Source organism: Pleurodeles waltl, chromosome 6, assembly GCF_031143425.1.
Source record: "Pleurodeles waltl isolate 20211129_DDA chromosome 6, aPleWal1.hap1.20221129, whole genome shotgun sequence".
Lineage (NCBI taxonomy): Eukaryota > Metazoa > Chordata > Amphibia > Caudata > Salamandridae > Pleurodeles > Pleurodeles waltl.
The window spans coordinates 1,709,709,957-1,709,734,890 of NC_090445.1; the positions used below are offsets into that span (position 1 = coordinate 1,709,709,957).

At 43.8% G+C, this 24,934-nt stretch overlaps 1 protein-coding gene across 1 annotated transcript in view; it reads left to right on the top strand.

The window, feature by feature from the left end:
• Positions 1 to 24,934, top strand: part of RXRB (retinoid X receptor beta) — a 128,034-nt gene that overhangs the window by 42,762 nt on the left and 60,338 nt on the right. The window contains exons 2-5 of the mRNA XM_069241896.1: positions 8,949 to 9,187; positions 9,463 to 9,616; positions 16,727 to 16,906; positions 18,039 to 18,202. Coding sequence (XP_069097997.1) covers positions 8,949 to 9,187; positions 9,463 to 9,616; positions 16,727 to 16,906; positions 18,039 to 18,202 — 737 coding nt within the window. The remainder of the gene's footprint in view (positions 1 to 8,948; positions 9,188 to 9,462; positions 9,617 to 16,726; positions 16,907 to 18,038; positions 18,203 to 24,934) is intronic.

Consider the following 24,934-nt stretch of genomic DNA (forward strand, 5'->3'; position numbering starts at 1 on the left):
GCTCCCCATGGGATGCATCCTGGTGGCCCTCAGAACTCTGACCCACTTCTTCCCCCACTGACCACACTAGGGGCCTAGGCATCATCCTGGACAACAAGCTAACCATGATGACTCAGGTCAACTTTGTCTCCTCTCCTGTGTCTTCATTCTCTGCATGATTCGTAAGATATTCAAATGGCTCCCCCAAAGCTCCAGGCGCATCATTACCCAGGCCGTCATCAATTAGCCAACTTGACTTTGGTGACGCTCTCTCGCAGGGATAACAGCTCAGCTCCTCTGATGACTAGAGACCATACAGAATACTGCAGCCAGACCTGGCCTGCTTCTCCCTAGATTAACCCACTTCACCCCCTATCTCGGGGAACTCCACTGGCTCCCTGTACAGAAAATGTCAGTTTAAGCTCCTGATCCATACATACAAGGCCTTACACAACTTCAGTCCCCCCTAGTTGAGCCACTGCCTGAACTTCCATCAGCTCACTAGACACCTCAACTCCGTCTCCTTTCTCTGACTCATCTCCCGCATCTGACGACGTTCTTTCTCCTACCTAGTAGCGAAGGCATGGAACAACCTATCCTTTCATCTACGACCTCCATCTCTTCCACAGATCCGAAAGTCCCTGAAGTCCTATCTATGGGCAGTTCAAGGTAATGAAAGAAAAAGTTCAGCTTGCCGTAGTAAAAAGTCCAGTGTGCAAGCTGCTCTTCCTTTTTTCACCCTGACAAGCCAACATTGGGGTCGTAACCTTTCTTCAGTCTAATCCTAGTTAAACTCCAAAGTCTCTTTAGTTTCACCTATATTCTGACTTACTTCTTTGTAGGATCCTTATTACTTATCCAGGAGAAATATCAGTCTTTGTTCCCTTTTTCTACTCTAGGTTAATCTTTCTAGTACAGTGGATCTCTTCTAACATGAGTGGCTGATTTCCTTTTGTTCTCCCAACAAGCCTTGTGAAAAATTATGGTTTTAGGGAGTCTAAAGTGTTCCTTTTTAATCTGGTGAATTGAGCCTTCAGTTCCCATGAATGTTATACAGTGGAGTGATCAACAGGTAGTCTTTACTTTTGTTTTCTTAGTCATGTGACAGTGAGTTCCCAGGATAGTCTTTCTTCGGTTTCTATTGCCGAAGTAACTGTATAAATCCAATATAACACTGGTTACATCGTTTTGCAATCTAGTCTTTCGCTGGGTATTAGCTTAAAGATGTCTCCTTCCATTCATAAGGAGCTTTATTACCCCTAGAAATGAATAACATCTTACCTGTGTCAGTGAATAGTCTGTAATAAAGGGCTCTGCTAGCCAAAACTTAACCTCATGCCGATATCAAGCTTTTTACTTTTTAAAATTTGCAGTATGCCTCATAACAACTAAGCCATGGAAAAAGAGTGGTGGCCTGAGGCGGTCTCTGGGGAAGCAGAACAGAGGGAGTTTTGCATATTTCAGTGTTCAGTATATTCTCCTAGAAATGCTGAAATAGAATTGGTCTTAGACATTTGACCAGCAGAATAAGGTAGCTTGTAAAGTCAAGAATTGATCAAGTCTTTAAACAGAGTTGTATGAGGGCACGCCCAACAGATCCTCTGTTATAGGGCACGAGGATGGCCTGTTGGCTCAGGGATGTTAACCTCTGGTGTTTGGCTGCTTGGTAGGTCTGACAACATTGGATAGGTAGTCAAGGATACAACTGACTAGTACGGCTAGGGATGCTTGATTAGGCAGCCCATGTACCGAGGTGGAGAGCTTAATGAACTCGGCATGTGGACTTGACTTATGCTGTTTGGCAAATGTAAGCTTTTCAAGGCTGGTCTGTTGTGCTTTTTTGGGCCTAGAAAGGCCTCGAAAAATCATAAAATTATCTCACCTGCAGGTCTAGTGAATTGAATAATCTACTCAACCTAACTGTAATGCTCTTGACACATGAGCTGGTCTCTAATTGTGTGATCCTAGGCAAAAATCCAATTTTGCAGTCTCCCTTTCCTTTATTATTATCACATATGAGAGCACCTTCAAATATGTGAGTTCAGCACTTCTGATGTACAAAAAGCTATTTTGTTTGGTTTAATGGACCTAAACTTTGCTCCATATGTAAAATGAATCTATCCCACGTATAGAGTAACATGACCCTTGACGTGCCTCTTAGTTCACTAATATTATCAGAGCGGGGCAAGAAAGTTTCTCTGTTCATGTTTAAAAACTCTCACATTTAATAAATTACTAAAGCATGATGTGGTAGAGCATGGTCATTTACAGACAGCACATTTTCCCATTGAAATTCCATGTAGTTTTACTGATACAGCTATATAGCGTGCAAGTGATGAGGAACTCTGTTTTCAGCAGTTATCATTTACGCATCACCAAATAGTGTTCTGATTTGTTGTGACCCTACTGAAATCTGTTTCCATCACACTTGAAAAGTACTAAAAATGTGATTTTTTTTAACTTAACTTAAACGTTTGCCCAGTTCATGTACGTGCTGTTTAAATGGTGTATTAGAAAGCCAACTAACCTTCTATAGTAATTCGTTACACACTACTAGTACCCATAGCATGATTGTCAAACCGTTCACTTCACAAAATCCGAGTCCCACCTAGATGTCTTGTGCTTTTTCTTCAACTTATCCTGACTACTTTGATGAAGATGGAGGTTGACCTCTTGGAGCAACTCCAAAGACTTGTAGATCTTGAACTGGACCAGACTTTCAACTTGGGCCAGTCTTGTTGCAAAGACTTCTGGTGCTTGGCGATGTAGAATTTTGCCTTGTGGTCTGGTATGACCTCTGGGTTCATTGACTTACAGTCACAGCAGGCCTTGAAGTTGTGGCCTGACCCCAGGCAAATCTGGTGAGGATCTGTCACAGCAGGCCTTACCGGGCTTGAAGCATGCAGTTTTGGCAGGTGACATTTCCCATACACCGTGAAGATAGACATTTATTTGAGGGTAAGGGTCTCAAAGAAATGTGGTAGCTCTGAATCTGGTGGCACTAAAAAGAAAAGTGAGGTCTGCATGCGGTAGTGGCTCTGCAGATGATTTCTGGAGTGAAACAGTGTTGATATGGAACAGCACCCCCTACCGGCTCATGGTGTGCGGCTAATAAGTTCCCAGGTCCAGTTGGACACCTGGGGAATATTCCAAAGGTGAGGAATCTGCAGCTAAGTAGCGTCTCCACCAGACAGAGCATTACCGACGGTAAGTAACTTGTTCTAGAAAGACCTCTATTACTCTAACTTTCCGAATGTACAGAACACCTATTCTTTGCCAGCCCGAGCGATCTCGCCAGAAGGCCCCTAAAATAGCTCTCCCTGATAGCGAGCGGGTGAGTAGATTTTTCAAGACTTGCTTGTGCATTAAACCTTACGTTGCACTACTTCGGTCATTCTGTTTTGAACCTGTTCTGAGTACATAACTGCTTTACATTGACTTACAAGATGAATACGATCCTGTAGTATTTTACCTTGGAGTCGACGGCTGGCAGTTCTATGGCGATTTGGAAGATTCATGGCAGTACATGGTGAAATGTCCTCTTGGTGGAGAAAAGTGAAGAAAAGGTCACACCCTAGCAGTGAGGAGACCACAGCCAAACCACGTGCTTTCTGTGCTGATCTCTGGAAAGGGTTCAGTGTCATAAAACAGGAGCTTGGTTTTCTGGCTGTTGAGGCCCATTTAGTTTATCTACATCCAGTCCTAGTGACTTTTCTATTGTTTTTGAACCCCGTTCCCCCAAAACCCTAATACCTCCTGCTTATAATACATTTGTGTGGTATCTGTGTTGACGTGTTGTTGGAGCTGGCTTCTAAAATACCAGCTAATAAGCCCTTGTTGGTTTTGAGGGTGTGTTTTGGAAGGCATGAGTACATGCTTGACAGGAGGGTGCAAGAGTAGACCCGCTTGTCCAACCGGTTATTAAAGAATTGAATAAAGCCTGTTGCTCCTTAGTGTTGAAAATTCCACTATTGCTTGTGGAGATTTTAGCAGGTCTTCATGTTCTGAAATGTTGTCTCCGCTTCCTTAATCACCTTCGGGAACAGTTGGGCTGGGCTTTTAATGGCTCTTCTAAAGCGGTCTACGCACTGTGTGTGTGTCTCTTTCTGTTCTTTCTTACCCTTTAAAAAAAAAAAATTAAAAAAAACTTAAACTTTGTGTGTTTATAAACTGTTTTAAGTTTACTGTAATTTACCACTAATATTTTCCTTGCACTTATAAGAATCATACGTTTGTGTGATGTACTTTAAAGCCTAAAGGTTTTTAGGCCTATTTTAAACACGCTTTCTTTCTAGCAAACACACACACTTTTTTTTATTTTTTTTTATTTACTATTTTTATTTCATGTATATGGCAGGACCATTTAGGTGGCAACATTTTTTTCTTGTTAACTTTCCTTTATTTTTGTGGCATGTTTGTCATAAAAAGTTAACAAATGACCTTTGCTCCTATTTGCTAGCGCTAGCGTCAGTCCTATTTCCTTTGCCAGTGCTGGTTTTACATGTTTGCGTCACCCAAGAGCGAGTGCTTCATCTTTCAGGCTGTGTTTTGAAGGTGAGATTTGAGATTAGATGCTCTTTGTGTCTCGCCTTTCGTCACTTACGTCAGTTGGTTTCATGAATTAATATAGATAGGATGGTCCTTAGTCTGATTTTATGGTTAGGAGGAAAGTTTTTCTCCACTTCTAAGAAGACACAGCCAAGTGGAGGACAGTGGCAGGCTCTTTTAAAACACCTTGACTATGTTTTTTAAACTGTAATCTTCATCTTGTTAGTAATCTGAGTGAGGGGCAGAAAGTAATTGCTATGCTAGCAAAAGACAAATGCAGGCGTGCTTTCAAGAAGAGTAATGAAGTTGGTTGACAGGAGTGGTAAAGCAGCAACACACTGCAGCATTACTCTCAATGACAACTGTTTTTAGGCACAAGATGGCGAATACTAGGCAAAAGTGTTTCGTTAATGGTTACTTTGGTCCCTCAGTTCATTTTTGACTCTCCGACAGGACTTAAAAATGGAGCGAGTATACTACTCATGAGAGGAGAAGGAATTTTACTTCCATCTTGTTATTAGATGTAAATAGGGAGAATCCTGTTTCAAGACCTTCAGGCCACGGCTGAGGTTTTCGATTGAGCTAGTCTATCTTGTTTCATCTTATACAGGGTCAGTAGAACTCATTCAGGGAAGTCATGCTGGCACAAGACGTTACTGTGAGGGACTAAGCAGACCACACAGGAAGGCCTTAAAAATGTAGAGGTGGCACCTTATTTCTTCTGGCATTTTGCTTCAGTGTTTGTGCCGTATTCAGAAAAAAACATTTCGCAAAGTTTGTTTTAAAACTCCCAAACCATAGGCAGGTATGTATATGATATTTTTATAGTGCAAACTTAACCACAAGGCAGTGGAACTGTTTATTGTGCATATTTATATGGTGCACGGTCACCAAAGATATATGTTTGGTTTACATGGTAAAAATTATTATGACGGAATGTGTTACATAAAAAGTTGAATTGGCAACCGAAGAAGCGGGCAAAGGGGAGGAGTGAAGAGACATGGTATACATTAGGTGAGTGGGCAAGAAGGTATAATAGGGGTGGAGGACGATTGTTGGAATGGGACGAGATATAGTAGGGAGTTGAAGGATATGGAAAGGGGGAGTCAGAGGTGGGTTTGAACTGGAGGAAGAGAGAAAAGGGAGGAAGGAGAAGTCTGGGAACTGAAAAGCAGAGGGTATGGATGGGGCGATTGAAGGAATGTGGGTGAATCTTGAACATATAACGATCAACTCTGTGAACATAGAGTGTAGTTATTGCTTGCGAAACAGTCATGTCTATAACGGACGGTGGAAGGAGAGAAGATTTGGTGCAGTTCTGGTTTCAAGAGGAAGGGTGTTCCAGAGGGTAGAGTCTGCTTCTGAGAGAGACTGTGCCAGTTGACCTCCGATGAGTTTGGGAGACTTTGTAGTAAGAGATGGTTGATTGATTCGCTAGGAAGAGGCTGATGCAGAACCCAACAATGATAAATGCTGAAGCCCTTTGGATCACTAACCCCCCCCCCACCCCTGGCTCAGAGTGACCCGGATCAGTGATGAGATGCTAATCATTGTAGTGCTCCATTTGGTGCCTCGTGCAATCCAGACAAACCCACAACCGACAGTGCTTGGCACCTTGTCATCATAAGCTTAGTTTTTCTTTATTATAGAGAGCAGTAAATGGATTTTGAGGCGGTTGTATATTGTAGTTTATGCTTTTGGGAGTTTACTTTGAACTTCACATTTGAACTTTTGGGTCCTTTTCAGTGTTGTAGATAGTTCCATGATGTTATGGCAGTGAATGCTTTAAGGGTGCAACAAATTGTCTTTAGGTACCACTGGACATGATTGTGTGAGTGATCTGCAGGTGTTTGTTGAACAGGGTCAGTTCTCTGTTGGTCAGGAAAGAATGTTGTCACCCACAATGAAACCTTTGTGATTTTCTGAAGAGGCGTCAATGCCTGCAAAAATGTGTGGTGTGTTTACCTGTGGATCATGAACGCGATAGCCTTGTGATTGCAGGAAAGTGGCAAATAGACTGTATTGTACATAGGTATTTAACAAATGTGGTAAATGTGTCAGGCAGTTTTACTGTTACTCTTCGTTCTTTGTCTTCTGAGTAACTGTTTAACTTGTATTGAAAGGAGTATTTGAATCAAGTTACCTTCTGTTTCGCTGCTGTTTGAAATGCAGTTGTTCAGGGAGAGTTCTGGCTGCAAGTTGTTTTAGTAATCCTAAATAACCAGGACCATTTCCTGCAAGGTATAGTTGATTCCGTCAGAAGCCACCCGGATGCACTTCTGCATCTTCTATAGCTGCCTTGAGACCCTCACTTGTGAGTAGCGCACTTTACAAATTCCTGATTGATTGGTAGATGCAACTGGAGAGTGGCAGGTTGAGGTTTGATGGGCTGATTGTGCAAGTTTACAAACTGTATTAAAGATTGTTAGGGAAAGGTTAACTGCACTACAAATTTAGACCGTTGCAGAGATCAAAAGTAATTGATAGCTTCTAAATGATAGGAGGAGAGAGCATGGAAGCCATCTGCACCTGTAGTGGGTATTGCTCCTACAGGCCCTAATGTCGTCCAAAAGACTTCCATAGGTGTTGGGAGATGGTGTAAATGCACAAAGTTCAGAAAGCTACCCTTTCGCTTTACTTCCCACCACAGTGACTGATGCACGCATGCACATTCTTTTGTGTACCTCTGAATCCTGTGCCACCAGCCTTCTGACGGCCCTTGAGATACTGGAGAATATAGTCTGACTACTGAGAGGGTCTGGGTATTCTTATGACACCTGTCATATGAGCCTCAGTTTCCCTGTTACTAGCCTTCGAGCATGGAATCTTGGGGGCTCTGAGCAAGGCAATATATTGTGGTATTCTGCTTCTGGGCTCTCCTGGCCTAGTTGCTGTATTGCTGGAATGGCATCCAAGTTATTTAGGGCACATGCAGGCACACATTCTCCTCAAGGACCAGCCAGGTTAACTAACTAGCCTTTTAAAGAAAGAAGATACCACCTAGTATTACAAGGGAGGGGTGTCCATATGTAATTAAAATGGTTGGAACGCAGAGTAAAATTCATGTTAATAATTGTGTGCTCACCAGCTGAATGTAGAGCAGTAATTGGACAGGTGTCGGTAGCGCTAGGTGCAGTAAGGCAAACATTGAAGACCTGGATTTTACAGATCATTTTATTGTAATGCCATTGTTACAAAAGGGCTTTAATTCTCAGTTAAGGTTTGGGTGGTTTATTGTTAAATCCCTTTACAGGCCTTGCATAAAGCCTCTGAAGCACAATTAAAGTTTACTGTTTTCTCAGATTTCCATGTCTTGTTCTGGCTGACCTTATTGGTTAAGATCAAGAGGTGCTGTGGCTGTCAATCACCTCTGAGCCAATGGGAGCACACATGGAGTAGGAAGACACCTCCCACAAGCATATTTAGAATCTTTGGGTGAGTGAGCCCACCTTTCTTTCCATAGTGAGTACTTCGGGGGACTCTTCCTGGTTGACACACTTGGGACACCTGGTTTCTAACCATTCCCTCTGCAGCTAATTTGGAGCTATGACGCAAGCATGCGTTTTATGTGATTGCATGGAGCCTTTGTCCTCCCGTCCGGTATCTCGGGCTGCTTTTGTAAGGAAGCTGTTGGTCTAGCTCACCCCCTGAGGGTGGAAGCTAATCCATTTTGTGGCGCTCTCTAGGTGAAAAAATGTGAATTGGGGGTGAATGCGTTTGGTGTCTAAAGGCTAGGGGTGATGCGACCTGAACTGTAAAACAATTTCCTACATACTTATGGAGAGCCATGTGTTAAGAAGTTTCTAAAGCCACTAGAGATTGGGTTGTGATCTAAGTGTAGCAGAGGCCGAGTTTGGTAAATCCAGAAGAGAAACCTGTCCTCACCTGCACACTTGGCGAATATGAGGAACAGTAACCAGGTCGAATGCTGCTTATAAGGGAGGATAGCATCTCCTGGCCTGACGCTGCTGAGAGACCGATCCTGATACATGTACACGGTTTGTGAAACAATAAATTATAGCCGCTTACCTTTTAAAGAGGGTGTGAACGGGTGGATGGTCAGGAAAGCACGTCAGGAATCTCATAGGAATCCACTCGTGGACAGTGGAAAAACTTGAAGGTCCTAGGTTATCTTTGTAGGAAACTAACTTCCCATTACCAATTTGTACTTTATATAACTTGATATCACCTCTTCCCTCCTCTAAAATTAGTTTCTTCTTTGTGCATACATTTTCATTATTGTTTCGCGGTTTGTAAAGAGCACTCATTTCTCTTTGGTTCTTAGTCTGTAACACACACTACTCCCTTCTTGTGTAAAACAGCGCTATGTACAATTGTAAAACATATGTATCTTGTTCTAAACCACAATTAACAAAGCACAACTGCATACTAATCCATTCTTTCCTCTGCTTTCTCTTCAGACTGCAGGAGCCCAGACAGTTCGTCCCTCAGTTCTTCTCCGCACCCTCGTCCGTACTGCCATTCTCCCCCTTCTCCAACTCCTCTACATCCCTCCATGATCGGCTCAGCGATGACCTCCTCTGTTAACTCACCCATGGGGAGCCTGGGGTCCCCATTTTCAGTCATCAGCTCATCTCTGGGCTCCCCTGGAATGCCCTCCACTCCGTCCATAGGATATGGACCTGTGAGCAGCCCGCAGGTAATTGAAGAGGATGGATGCAGTTGATGTGATTGGCCAGGAGCTGAGAGGATAGGGTGGCAGAATGTTTACATTTCTGCTGGAAGTCACAGCCTGGTTGATGGCAGCTCTTGGTGGTGGTGGTGCGTGTGTAGTTATGGCTGTAAGGGCACAGACTGGAGGGTGACAGCAGTATGAGCGTGGTCACTTGTGATTGAATAATACACAAGAAAACTTCTAATTGGAGTTGCTTCAGGTTATCAACTCTTCCAAGTTTCTAACTCTTATCCTTGCAGATTAATTCCACGGTTAACCTTTCGGGCCACCACACAGTGAGTAGCTCTGATGATGTGAAGCCGCCACTTGGAATGAGGGGGCTGCCTTCCCACCCTCATGGAGGCATGCTGTCTAGCAAGAGGCTCTGTGCTATCTGTGGTGATCGATCCTCAGGTAAGGTACTGTTGTGAGGAGACAAGGGCAAGAGGGATTTGTGCTTTTAGTTGATTCTCCTACTAGCAAGATAACTAAATGGTACGGCTGTCTCTTCAGGTGCAGGGGTGAAGGATGTGCCATAGTTCACATCTAGAGTGGAATGGGATCTTCAGGTACAGGGGTGGAAGATGTGCTATGTTCACATGTAGAACGTGGATCTTCAGTTGCAGGGGGTGGAAGGTGTGATATGTTCACATGTAGAATGGGAGCTTTAGGTGGAGGAGTAGAAGATGTGCTATTGTTCACATTAGAATGGTATCTTCAGGTGCCGAGTTGGGGGTGGTCTGCAAAGATAGTTTCTGAGGCCTGTGTGGAGGGGAACTCTGCATGCCACGACTGGATGTCTGATGCTTATGTGCTGGAAAAAACTGTGGCTGTAATGTCGCCTTGAGTTCATGTTCTTTTTCTTTGACTTAGTCTCTCTTCCTTGCATTGTTTGTACTGTTGCCTTGATGTTTTTTAACTTTTTATTTCTCTGTTTGTGCATTTTCATTGTTCTATCTTTCCTTTTTTTTTTATATTCAACTGTGCAATGTTGTAGTGGTCTGTCTCAGTTCTGTGCTATGACTTTGGTATATATCCCTCTTATGTGGCTTTCTTTTTATGTGGTTACTTGTTTGTGATTTGCCGATGTTCACTTATTTTGGGCTCTTTTGGCTTTCCTTTTTCTTGCTCTGTTTGGCCGCCTTGTTTTTTCTTTCTAAGTTATGTCAACTGTCGTAGATTTCTTAAACCATAGCACCAGGCTGTGGTCTGGATTTCTTTTTAGCTTCGTCACTCGTGCTAGTTGGTGACCATGAAAGTTCTATCTGGTGTTGTGCAGCTGCACCAGAACTCACATATGTAGTATATTACTAGTGTTCAAGCATTGGTGAAGTATGTTCCTTTTTTCTGTGCCTCCACCGATGTGAGATTCCGGTAGTTGGTAACTTTACCCCAACTTTTAAGAAAATGTATTTTGGCCAAAAGCCCTGTTGCTGTTTGAAGACTGTCACCAACACTCCTCTTGTGGTCGTGCGATTTCTGTTCCTTAATAACACCAAAGTCAGTTTGCAGGTGGGAAGTGGGGGCGCCAGGATTTCTCTTGGAAGAATTTGTTGCAGATCGAACCTGCACTTGTCCCTGGAGTTGATTTCCCACTTGAGACCTTAAAACCCATAAAACTGGAGCGCAAACAGTGGTCTTTACATCATGTCTAGTAAAGGAAAATATAAAGTGTGAGCCACATGTGTTTCTGAACCTGTTCCAGTGATGAATCCGAACTGAAAGTTCTATAGGACTAGTGCTTCACTAAAAAGTTGTATAATCTTTCCAAATGGCTATACTTGCTATATTTTCCAGGAACACTCCTGATATGTCTTCTCAGGGCAGCTCACTCCCTGTTGCTTCACCTTTGGTGCAACGCCAACAGTTCCAACTTTGGTTTATCTACCCATGCATCCATTGGAACCTGCTCCAATGCTGCTGCAACCTCTTCATCCTTTGGATGACACCAGCTATTTTGTGCCAGTAGCTCAGCAAACTGGAAACTGCTAGGCCCAAGACTCGGTCTTTGAAGAAAATGAGTATTCTTGAGGTACTTATTATCAATACAACTGCCCTCAAGGAATGAAGGAGTTCTCTGCTCTGATTCCTACCTGGTTCAGATGTCCCATATGTTATGGCAAGGTGAGCAGAGTATGGCAGACCACCTGTCCCCTTTCTTGAACACTGGTGAACAGCTCACGATGGACCTTTCATGAGCTCAGTGGCTGGGTGTGTCACCAAAGATTGACCCCTTCTTAGTAGTGAGGGCCCTGCTCCTTCGCAGCAAGTGCAGTCTTCAGCTGTGGGAAGGATAGCAGAGGAGATTCACTTAATTAGCCAGTGGAAAGTGCCACAAGCAAACAGGCTTGCGCCTAATGATTCATCTGCTACCTGAAGATTTGGTGATGTAGGGTTGTTCCGCCGCAGTTAAATATAGGATTGTTTCCTTCACCCTTCATGAAAGGGGTTTAAGCATTTGGAACATATTTGCTTCTGGTGGCTTGGCGCAGAAGGCAAATAATTCCTCTTGCCTTTTAGCTCTTGATCCTTACCCGTAATGGGAAATGGCAAGCTTGCCTATTCAGGACCTGCTTGAGACGATGCTCTATTATTCCTTGTGTTATGTAGCTGTGGCATGGAAGTGACAACACATGCTATGCAAATGGGCCTTGCATCCATGAGCACTGTTTTGGCTCCCAATTTGCTTTGAAAATCCTACAAGGGACCCACGGGGGACATACAGACCCATTTAAACATGCCATTTGGCTGTAACTGCTCTTCAAATCAAAAGCTGAGCCACCAGCCACTTAGGCATTGCGATTGTCACTACCAGTGAAACGGTTTCTTTGTCACTTCCACAAGTGAGCAGAGGTTGTTGACAAAAACTCAGCACAGTCAGTCTTTCCTTCTTGCTTGCTAAGGCAGAGGCTCAAGCAAAAGCAATCTGCCCCACCTTCTTCCTCTTATTGCCCCACAACCAACTGGAATATTTGATTGATATATCCTGCTTCACGGGACATCAGTAGGATGTAGTCTTCCTTTTTCTTTCAGAATGGAAGAACATATCCGATCAATAGGCTCTTCAGCTAATCGAGTTTGGTTATGCTCTTCTGTTTGTGTAGAAATCACATATTGTTGCTCCTCACACCTCCCACCCTTTCCCACATACAAACATCTTGGTAGCTGAGGCTATGTCTCTTTTGGCCTGCAGTGCGTGAGGGACTATGTTATTTACAAAGAGCCACGTTGTATTATTTTTGCTGGTTTCCTGTTCCCAAGAGAGGAGGTAGTCAAAGACCCATTTTAAAATTCTGATTTCTGAACAAGTTCTTAGGAAAAGAGACATAGTGGTTACTTTTTTCTTATCTTACCTGTTCTTCACCCCAAAGACAGGTTGTTCTCACTCGATTTGTAGGGTGCATATATTCACATATTGCAATGCCCACACCACAGAGAATATCTTTGATTTGTAGTTCGGGACCTTAACTTCCAGTTCAAGGTCTTACTGTCTGGCCTTCTGAATTTCCCTATATTTTTCACCAAATGGCAGTGGCTGCAGCTTTCCTTCATTTTCAGCGGCCCATCTATACTCTTGCCTCAGCGGTAGGCTGGTAGAGGAGTGGTCCACCACAAAAGTTCAATTGAACCTAGAAAGTACATCCTGTCTCTTACACAATCTTAAGATTTTGTGTCAATCAAAAGAAATCGAGCTCATTTGGTTGGTGTTCAGTACTTTTCAGATGAATGTACTTATTCCTCCTCCTGGTTCATGTAAAAGAGAGATTACGGCTAGGTTTGAATTGGCACTGTCGGACATGAGATTCATCCTAGGTGTAATGGCTTCTTCATATTGTCTGGTTCTTCAAGCACAACTTAGAATTCCACATCCTCAGGGAGTGTTTGACGCAGTAGAACCAGTTATATTGCCTCAAAGAACAGAAATATTCTGGGTTTACCAACTCTGCACTCCTAAGTCTGGACATACGTGTGAAAATCAGTTGCATGAAGAACCATTACATGCTTATTGGCCTTGGGCTACCTTGGTGACAAATGCTTGTCTCCATGGGTAGTGTGTGCATCTAGGCACATTGTGCTTCAGTGCTCTGTGGTCTCCAAAGATGTCCAATCGTCACTTAAATTAATTGGAGCTTGGTATAATTATCCTGGTGCTAAACCTTTTTCCGCTGGTCCGTAACAAGCAAGTTCAAATCTTGATGGACAACACATACTCCTTGTTCTATCTCAACAAGCAGTGGTTTCTGTTTTTTTTTTTTTAGCCTAAAAGCTAGGGACTTGTGGCTGTGGGTCACAGAAAAAGGAATTGGTTGATAAGCAGTCCTCTGGCCCTTCTGTGACTTTGAGTCACATGTTGTCTGTAAACCAGAATAGACACTTGCCAAGGAATTGGGGATCCATTATGATTAATCTCTTTGCTATAATAAAGAATAAGACATTTTCTCAGTTCTCTTAGTGACAGCGTTCCGTCTTTAGGGATGCTCTCAGCATACCATGAGAGTTTGAGCTCCAAGCATGCTTTCCCAAGCTCCTCACATGGACAGAGTGCTGCAGAAAACACAAAATTTTCTGAAAAATAAATAATAATAAAAAAAAAAAACACTGGAACATCAAACTTCAATCCTCTGATCTATGACGCGCTGATGCCTCATCCGGTCCTTCCTCTCTGCCTCTCATCGACTCCAGAGAATGAGAGCTACAAAGGGTGATGGAGTGGATAGCTTTTAAAAGGTGCCTCCTGTGTCTCTGTAAATACCTATGGACCGACGCCCACAGTCTGTAACCTGTGCCACTCACTGGACCACAGGGACAGAGAGTATGGCTTTTGTTTGGCGATTCACTGCAAATAGATCCTTATACAGCGAAGAGATCACCCCTTAGGGCACCTCTGATGTAGCACCATTCACCTTATACCACAGCACTTTTCTTTGGCAAGGCTGATCCCCCTCTGTGCCAGGGAGGTGCAGAAAGATATCGAGCTATAGGGCCTCCCTGCATACAGCCCAGCCCAGCGACCATCCCATCCGAATTATCGGATCCTGAGGAACTCTGACAAGAGCTTCCTTCCACATCACTGGTACCGCCAAGGAAATCTATGCCAAATGTCATGAACATCGATCAACTTGCCCTAAAAACGAAACAAGCACAAACTGAGGCGGAGCACCACTCCTCCGGGGGGGGCATCCAGCTCATCTCATAACACTCTAAGGCCTCCCTGATCTTCATGCTCTGGTTGCCCCGAGGCCCGGCATCTGACCCAAAGAAGGACTTGAAGTCCTTGATTACTCATAAGTCCTTTGGCTCTGACAAATCCAAGCAGCCATCTAAGTCTAAAGAATCCTCAGTGCAGGTACCCACTTCAAACCTGAAAAAAGATTAGACTTCGGAGCCATCTGTGAAGCCAACTTTCAAATCCCTCTCTGTGCCGAAAACGCCATCTGCTTCGAAGACCAAATCGACTGCTGTCTCAGAGGGTACCTGAAAACAGATCCTTGAGAGACTGCAGAACGGGATTAATGAGACACTGCCACATCCCCATCCACCCACATACAGGGAAGGTCTCTGCTAAGCACCTTAGAGACTGAGCCCTCCTCCTAAAAAGAGGAGGCTCACTTTTCAGAAAGAACCTATAGTGGACTCTGCTTTGGACACTATCAAAGCCCAACCCCTTTAAGGGTACTGGCATTAGTCCCCCATGCATGCGCCTACTTCTCCATCATCCCTTCCACAAGAAGTAACCCACACATTACCCTACTTTAAGTGCCCATCCAGTTCTCCACACTCTGGTCCCGGCCCTAGTTTCCCCAACTTTTACACCTCCCCTAATGAGTGAGACTCCCTTCTATCCTCCCCTAGCAGATGATTTATGGAAGGGTTATAATGTTGCACCCCCACCCTTAGGGATACTGACCTAGACCCGTTCCGCACCCTCTGCCCCCCTCAATGACAGTCACCTACCATAGGGTCACTCAGAGGGCTAGGTATGCCCACCGTTATCTAAATCGGAGCAGCGTATGCAGTTACTCCCAATGCTTGAAGAGATGCTCTAGCCATCCTCAGATATTTTAGAGAACCGGTCGGGCCTGGGTTGTTACTCCCTGAGTAGAGAAGAACAAGCCCAATCACTCAGATCCCAACTACATCTGAGCCCTGCCTCTCCAGACTCCCTTGTGGTACACACTGCTTGTACACCCCATGTCAGACTGTCTCCAACCTCTGCAAATTCAGCCTTTTCTTGGGTCAGTTCTGAATGCTGTCACTGCAAGGCTTACCCTAACCCTCAGAGTGCTGGTCTTCCAGGAGTTACTGCCTTTTCTAACCAGATTGGCATCTGTCAGTCAGAACAGTTGAGTACCTTCTAGTCATATTGGCTTCTTGCATAGCCATAGTTCCCCATGCCAGATTACACATGGATCTGCTACAGCAATGGTCACATTGCTAAGTTTCATCTACAAGATCTAGGGTTGATATGAGCCTGCAGGGGCAGGCCATTTACAAATCCCCATTCTGCAAGTGACCGTCACCATGGTCACCTCTCTGGATGGGGTGTTGTATCTACGCACCATAACTCGTCTTGCAACACCTCAGACACAGGGGCTTCACATAAACTACCTTCAGCTTCTTGCTTTCTGACGAGCTCTCAGAGCATTCTTTTCAGAATTCATGGCACGGTAATAGTGATCAAAATTGACAATGTGACTGCCATGCGTTACATGTGAAGATAGAAGCAGTCATTCACAGCTGTCAGCATTGACGCAGAAGATTTGGTATTGGGTGGGTGGTACCCGATTCCGCAGTGTTACCTAAAAAATCAGAGATGCCACAAGAGGCGGCATTTGATACGTAGTGCTGTTTTTTGGGGGTTTTATTTGCACTGGCATTCAGTTGACAATCGGTGCAACTGGCAGAACTAGCTGGGCCAGAGGGTGTTACTACTTTGTGTCACTCAAGTAGAGTTCAAGAGTATTGTGGTTACTGGTCCTCTCCTGTGAGGGCCACCGAACCAGCTTATTTGTAATGTGGTTACTTGGTCCTCTGTACTCTCCTTCGCCTAGCATTAGTTTCTGAGAGCATCCACAATGTGGTGTCATTAGAAGAACAAGTTAGTTCCTTTAGCTGTTGTTCTTTCTGATGCTCACAGGAGCTCTAGCAGATTACCTACAAACATTCTGCCTTGCCTCTTTCATTGTCATTCATCCAGTCAAGGTTTTTCCTTTGATTTTTGTTTTGATTCTGACCTGTAGCTAATGTCTATCTTGACCTAGAAAGTTGGCTGTGACTGATGCCACTAGTGCTTATTGACTGCATATGTATGTAATTTCCACCTTCGTTGTGCAGTGAATGCTAGGACTTTGGCACCACCTAGTGCTAATGATGTTTATCTGTTTTTTCCCCAGCTGTCTACAGTCTTTAAATTGTACTTATTTGCTCGCTTCCTTGACCTGGTTGTTGCATTTTCTGTGTATGCCTGTGGTTCATCTGGCTTGTGTGTTCTGATTTTCAAGTCTGGGAATTGTCAATTTCTAGGCAAACATTATGGCGTGTACAGCTGTGAGGGCTGCAAGGGGTTCTTCAAGCGAACCATTCGAAAGGACCTTACGTACACATGCCGGGACAACAAAGACTGTATTGTGGACAAGCGTCAAAGGAATCGCTGCCAGTACTGTCGGTACCAGAAGTGTCTTGCCACAGGCATGAAGAGAGAAGGTAAGAGGGGTGAGCACAGGCTGCAACGGATACTAACCATCTATTAAAACATAGCCCATTATTTGGATTCTCTGGGATTTATTTTTCCTCTTTCTCAATTCCTTCCTGGTGGAGGAAGACCTGCATGCCCAGGTTTCTGAACTTGCTGGAGATGTTTATTTCAGTGCTGCTCCTTTCTGTTTCTTCGTGGTGAGATGTCATCTGGGCTTCTCTTTGTTCAATGGGCAGTCTTCCCGACCAGGCTGTAAGATATAGGGTCGGCTGGCTGACACTTTTTGAATATTTCTACTATCTACTTTTCTTCCTATGAGTGAGGCAGATGGTTGTGGGCCCTTTGGCATCTGTTGGCTCTTTCCATTGTTGTTATCCCAGTCTTTGGACAGAGTAGAATGTGCGATTGGCCTTACTGAATTTCTTGTTAATTTTTTCATTTGTCTCTGTTTTGTGAAAGGCAGTGTGTATTATGTTAGGATTATGTCTGAGTGATATTTTTCTATTGCCCATCTTTTATTGGCTGTTGTAAATTCTCATTAACCTCATCCTCACTCCTACCCCACGTTTCGAAATACTTCAACGTCCTTCTGTGATTGATGTGTGGGTAATTATCATGCGTGTTAACATGGGTCTTTCACTTTTAGGGTGTCAGACAGCTGGTTGAATTCACTCTATTCCCGTCTCCCTTCTTGTTTTGGATTTGTATGTTAATGGGCTGTCTAGCATTGATTTAACTGTGTGTTTTCTTAGGGTTATAAACACTGACATCCGTGAAATGAACCATAGGATTCTTACTCAATGTATCATTCATAAGATAAAAGAAAGGTACTGCTACCTAGAAGTAGATAATTCCCTGGTGAAGTGTCCTCTTAGCTGCTGGGTGGGGGGGGGGGGGGGGGTTGGGTGGGGGCAAGGGGGTGGGGGGGGGGGGAGTGGTTGGGGGGGGGGGGGCAGGGGGGTGGGGGTGTTAGGGGCGTGCTTGTAACTAGGACTTCCCCCTACATTGGCAGCATGTTTTGCATGTTTTGCTCAGGGGCTGGGGGCTACCCCTACACATTTCTCTATTCCAAACTGATTGGGAAAGAAAAAGTTAGATTTTTATACTTGTCTTCCTCCCCCCCCATTTCCCATCTCTCAGCTGTACAGGAGGAGCGGCAGCGAGGCCGAGACCGGGATGGAGATATGGAGTACAGCAGTGGTGTGAACGAGGAAATGCCTGTAGACAAGATTCTGGAAGCGGAGTTGGCGGTGGAGCAGAAATCTGATCAGAGCGTTGATGGGTCTGGGACCGGTGGCAGTTCTGTGAGTGCATTGATACAGACTGGGGGAAGTGCCTTCTCACTAGAGGGTGGGATTGAGGGGCGGCCTTAGAAAAATTTTCTATTTCAAAGTCTGTGATAGTGCTTCTATAGTTTCACAAACAATAAAAAATACCCTTTTTCTTTATACGAATGCTTTGGCAGAGTTTAACCTGTGTCAAATTAACACGTAATGTTTTGGTGTGTCAGGTGTTGTGCACATCCATTCAGTGGGGAACTCTTGATAGGAGTATCGGCTCTCTGCTGAACAAAATGGCAGCAAACAAACTTTTTCTCAGACTTGACATTTTTTGTAGTTTCTTGTGACTTTGGTTGGTTGTGATATTTGCTTTACAAAAAGCTGATGGTTTAAATTTGAAGAGCTAAACTCCTAGATATAAAATATGCAAACGATTTGATTAAGTTGTAGTTTACAATGAGAATGTGTTTTAAATTGTATTCGACATTTAGCAACACTTGAGAAATATCCATGAAATCCAGTAGCTAACTTAGCACAGTTAGTATAATTTTTGTATGTTTAGTTGTTTAATTGTGTGCACGTCTGCCAAGGTGAAGGGGCAAATTTAGAGAGGAAGTAACCAAAACAAGCATTTGCAATGCAACGGGTCTCGCATTTGCTCATGTTAGAGCTGATCGCGTTGTAAACTCCTAACCCGACTTTTCATCTATCGGCAAAAGTGCTTTTATGTACGTAACCCAAAAAAGTGAAATTAACTGTGTAAAGCGCTCGACTTCTGCCAAGCGAAATCGTGCTAGGAAAACAGAGAAAAAGTAGTTCACTATCCGACAGAAAACAGCGAGCCTCGCATGTTTTCTGTACTTGGTTGCTGCGCTCGAGGAGGGCTAACCACCGGAAAAGGCATGACGTGTGCATGCCTTCGACTAATGAAAGCAAGCAGATTTTACTAGGCAAGCCCAAGAACCAATGAAACACACTGACGTGACGTCGACAGGGCTCTGAGCCCTTTTCTAATAACTAAAGCGTCTCGCTGCGATACGCATGCGCATGCAACGCAGGCTCGACCCTAAAAAGTGTTTGATGGCATGTCTGGCTATTGATACATGCTGTGCATTATCCTACCATCTAGTGTTGGGCTCTGAGTATTGCATCTTGTTTTCTTCGAGAAGTAGCTCCTCCTTCTCGGTGATACTGCGCAAGGGCATTGAGTTCTTTGTTTTTTCTTTGGGTTCGGACGTGTTTCTGCTTGCTCTGTATTCACTCGAACCGGATTGAAACTTTCTTGCTCTCTTTACTTTCCATTGACTGTTTTGTAAGTCGATCGCTTTTAATTTATCATAATCTTGATCGATTCTGGTCAAATCTCAAATCGTGTGCCTTTGGGGTGGGCCTTGTCTGGCACCAGGCCTATCTTCACGTGGCAGGAAAGCTATGATACCCTGATGGAACGGATGCTGTTTAGATTCTATCCTCTGTGCCATGTCAAAGTTCCACACACTGATCACCAAGTGTGTAAACTCTGCCTTTCCCCAGACTACAACGAGGCCACCTGCGACAAGTGTTGATCGTTTCGGTCCAAGAAAACACTTGAGGACCGAAGAGCTTGCAGGCTGGAAATGGCACACTTGGCTCAAGACAACATCGTAGATATTTTCGGTGATGGACATGCACAGGAGGAGCTGAAGCAAGAAGGGGCATTCTCCGTCAAAGCCTAGGACTCAGACCTACAATCTGACATTGAGAGCCAGGACATCACTTTGGCCCAAGTTGTGAATAAAAAAATTGCCTCCTCTTCCCGTAAAGAAGGTCACAAAAGAAGTCCCCAGACCGCCACTGCTCTTGGGAAATGGTTGGTCATGGAAGCTTAATTCGGCTGCCCCGCCCTCAGCTCCAAAATCTGGAAAGACTGTGGCTGGGTCTTCTCATTCGACCTCTATTGCTTCAGTCCAACCAAAGACAACCAAGGCTTCAGAACTGAAAACTTTGGGACTGGCTACCTCATTGCTCACAACTTCAGCACTGAAAACTTTGTCTCAGAGCGTGAGTGCAATATCTGTCCTTTCGTAATCAAAGTTTACAATGGCATAACATTTCAATGCCGAAAGTAGCTGAATCTGAACATTCTTCGACTTTATTGTTTACAGTTGAACCGATTTTTAGAAACTAGGGAGGCTAAGCAGCGCAAAATTAAAATAGAAAAAGATACAGGCAGAATTGTGGCTTCTCCCACGGTTCCTGTAAAGAAGAAGCTTTCTTTTCAAGAGGATCTCGACACCTTACCTCCTCCTAAAAAGCCACATTAAGGAAAAGCTTCTACATCTGCAGCAGCGGCTCCTATCTCAGCTCTGCAGCAGTCGCTCTCATCTCCACCTTCTCTTTCTCCTCCACCTCATTCCCCTCATTGTCAAATTGAGGAACATTACACACCACAGGGTTCGCTTGTATATGGTAGAGAACACCCAGGGGAGGTTCCACAAGGCCCTGACCCCTGGGATACTTTTGATACGGATCCTATTATAGACGCAGACCCAGATCTATATCCTGCCCACCCCTCCCCTCCAGAGGACACAACTGGGTATCAGCAAATAATAGCTAGAGCTGCTGCCTATCACAGTGTGCAGTTACAGAAGGATCCAATAGATGAAGACTTTGTTGGATACTCTCATCACAACACACAGGGACATACAATTCCTCCCTACGTTACCAGGAATGCCTTGTCATGTACAAGACATTTTTAAAGAGCGCTCCTGTATAATTACACCATGGATAGATAAAAATAATAAGGCAGCTCCATCGGACCCAATATACATTCGGTCACAAGTCCCTCCAGGTTCCATTGTCGGTACCACAGCCAGGGAAAGAGTAAATAGCCAGGCTACTGGAGATTCTCCTCCTCCAGAGAAGGAAAGTAAAACAAGCCTTTTCTGGAGTTAGAGCTCTTGGCATTAAACTGCTCAACCCTGCCTCATAATTTCATCTTTTCATGCCATGTTTTGGTGGTCACTGGTGGCTACTGAAATCAGAAATTACAAGCCCTTGAGGAGAGACGCGATGAAGACTGCACTACTACAGAAATTGGAAAATAAGGCTGGAAAAGTATTTTTCTTTTTATGTTAACAGAATGAAAAGTCTTGCAAGGATTTTTGCCTCGCATTCCAACAAAGCTCTAATGAAGTTAACAATAGCAGAGCAGCTTGAGAAGATTTATCGCCTCAATAAAGGAGATAAGCAATGCCCTGTGTACGGATGTCTCGGAGGGCTGGCAGGGAGGGGCCCTGGAGAGAGAGACTCCAGATGAGGCTCTGCAAGTTTCACATCATTGCTTCTAGGTTTAGCTACACTCTACCAGAAAGGGCATATTGTAACTTTTGTGAGCAGTGAGCTAAATGTTTAGGCACTGAGTGTTTCTTTTGTAAAATAAGCTTATTTTAGGAGCCAGAGGTAAACGAGTATAGCATTGGAATAAAGCCAAAACAAATGCCAGTGACATGGGAGGAACGGAATGCTGCAAGATAACGCAGGCAGCTACCAGCATAAAACACGCACAGTGAAAAGGAAGCAAACAAAAAATGACAAAAGTCGCCCATCACAGCAACAGATAAAGAAACTAAAGTTGAATAATTCAGCAGTTTGTCGCTGCTCTGAAACAGAAAAAGGCAGAACTGACCACTAGCGAGAGAGAATATTTAAAGGATACCGCAACAACAAATGAAATTGCTTTAAGCCATAAGAAGTGTACTACACGATATTGAATGCTTAAGCTCGACCTAAAAATTAATGCACCAAGAAAAAGGGTTGCTGCACAAGCGGCCAATCATTGGCCCATTGCTTATTCCCGGGCACTGCTTGAAAGATATGATAGGGCACCCAGGGACAAAATTTAAGACCTTCAACACCTCCCAGAAGAACACCATAAACATGCACATCAAATGGTCTCTGAAGGTCAGACAATTGCAAATAATTCACTTAGGTGTTCACTGGATGCTGCAGACACAGCCTCACGAGGGGTCAATACCAGTATCCTCCTTAGAAGACATGCCTGGTTAAGGTCTTCTGGTTGAAGACCAGAAGTCCAACAAGCTGTCCTCAGTATGCCTTTTGATGGGGGGCACCTATTTGGGTTCCAGATTGACTTCACCCTCGAAAAACTAAAAAAAAAAAAAAAACACAGCTAAAGCTATGGGAGCTTTACAAAATCAGCCAAATAGGGTTGTTTTCGCCGCTCAATGTATAGAGATAACAACAGAGGCAATAGAAACTTTTCCCATACAATATCAAGGAACAGGAGCGTACTCTCTCTACTCTCTCATTCCCAAAAAGGACAACACTCTCAGGCTTGTTTTAGATCTCAGACCGTTAAATCAATGTATGGTGTCCGATCATGGTCACATGGTTACCCTTCAAGATGTAATTCCACTGCTACAAAAAGGTGACATCATGACTGCCCTAGATCTGGAGGACGCCTAGAACTGTTATGCAACCTACTTTCATGTTCTGTTTTATCCTGCACACCTCAAATATCTAAGATTTGTAGTAGCGGTAAAACATTATCAGCTTAAAGTTCTACCTTTTGGAGTCACAACTGCTCACAGGGTATTCACAAAGTGCCTAGCAGTAGGTGCAGCACATCTCAGAAGGCAACACATACTCGTATTTCCTTACTTGGACGATTTGCTAATCAAAGCCAACACTTTGAATCCATGTCAGTCTCGCACTCAAACAGTAAACCTTTTGCACAGATTAGGATTCACGATAAACACCCTAAAATCACACCTACAGCCTCTCCAGATTCAGCCATATCTAGGAACTATACTCAACACACAGTTGGGGCTTGCTTGCCCCAATCCAACATGTGACCACAATTTTCAGGAAACAATTTCTCGAATACAGGTCAATCAAATGTACTCAATCAAAACACTGATGTGACTCCTAGGCATGATGGCATCCTGCATTGCCGTCGTCCCTCATGCCAGACTTCAAATGCATCCCCTACAACAATCTCTTGCCAAAGGTCGCAAGCAGAGGATCATCTTCAGTATCTAGTGTTGGTAGATCGAACTGCTTACATCTCTCTCCTATGGTGGAATTCTACCAATCTACTCAAAGGACGGCCTTTTCAGCACCCTGTTCCCCAAATAGTTCGGATCTCGGATGCCTCCCTTACATGATAGGGCGCTCATCTCAACAACCTCATAGTGCAGGGGTCATGGGACTCCAGTCGCTGGCCATACACATCAATGTTTTGGAACTTCAAGCAATCTTTCTAGCCCTGAAAGCTTTTTCTGCCTTACTTAGTGCAGAAATCTGTTTTGAGTTGCACAAGCATGACCGCAATGTATTATCTAGAAAAACAGGGAGGGACACTCTCCAGTTGTCTCAGCTAGCACAAACAATCTGGAGGTGGGCTAATCACCACCACATTAATCGTCTGGCAGAATATCTCCCAGGGACAGACAATGACTTTGCAGACCTGCTAAGGAGGAGGCATCAACAAGTCCATGAATGGAAACTCCGTCCAGTAGTCCTTCAAAATTACTTTGAAAAGTGGGTAACACCTCACATAGACCCATTTGCTACAGCAAAAAACTCAAAATGCCAAAACTTTGCTTTGTTACCCACACCCCCAGTCCAAGGGCAACGCCCTATGGATCAACTGGTCAGGGATATTTGCTTACGCTCTTCCACCTCTCCCACTCATTCCATTCCTGGTGTGCAAACTCAAACCAACTTCTCTCAAAATGATCCTGGTAGCACCCACATGGGCTCGCTAGACTTGGTTTAAAGCTTTACTGGATCTCTCCCTAAAACGTCACAAGAGACTCCCCAAAAGACTGGATTGTTTAACACAATCAACTACAGATGAGACATCTGGATCCCAAATCACCCAATCTTGCGATATGGCTCCCGAAGTCATAGAATTAGGTTACCTTCAGTTACCTGCAGTGTATGGACATTCTAAGACAGGCACGTAGACCAACAACTAGAGCCTGTTATGCAGCAAAATGGAAACGTTTTGTCTGTTACTCTCAATCTAAACACATTGATCCACTAAAACCATAAGTGAAGGATATTTGCTTCACATGCAAAAAGCAAATCTGACTTGCACATCAATTAGATTGCACTTAGCTGCAATTGCAGGGTATTTACAAAATAGACCGCATACTTCATTATTTAAAATAGCATTCATTAAAGCTTTCGTGGAAGGTCTTCAGAGTAATCCCACCCAGGCTGCCCCCTAGTGCCTACCTGGAATCTTAATGTTGTACTCACTCGGCTCATGAGGATTCCATTTGAGCCTCTTCGTTCATGTCCTTTACAATTCCTTTCTTACAAAGTAGCTTTTTTAGCAGCTATTACATCCCTAAGACGTGTTGGTGAGCTCCAGGCCTTAATGTTAGAAGAGCCTTTCTTCCAAATACATAAGGTCAAACCAGTCCTTCGTACAAACCCTAAGTTTTTACCAAAAGTTATTTTTACAATTTCACATTAATCAAATTATTGACTTGCTGTTTTTTCACCCACAACCGTTTTTTTTGGATGAAAGAGTACTACACACAATAGATGTTAAAAGAGCTCCCATGTTTTACATTGACAAGACAAAAGGGTTCAGAAAAAGAAACGTTTTTGTAGCTTTTTCTGTTCTGCATAAGGGAAATCCTATTTAAAAAAATAGCATAGTTAGATGGATTGTCAAATTTATGCAAATAAGTTATGCTAAAACAAAAAGACAATTACTGCTCACTCCTGGAGCACATT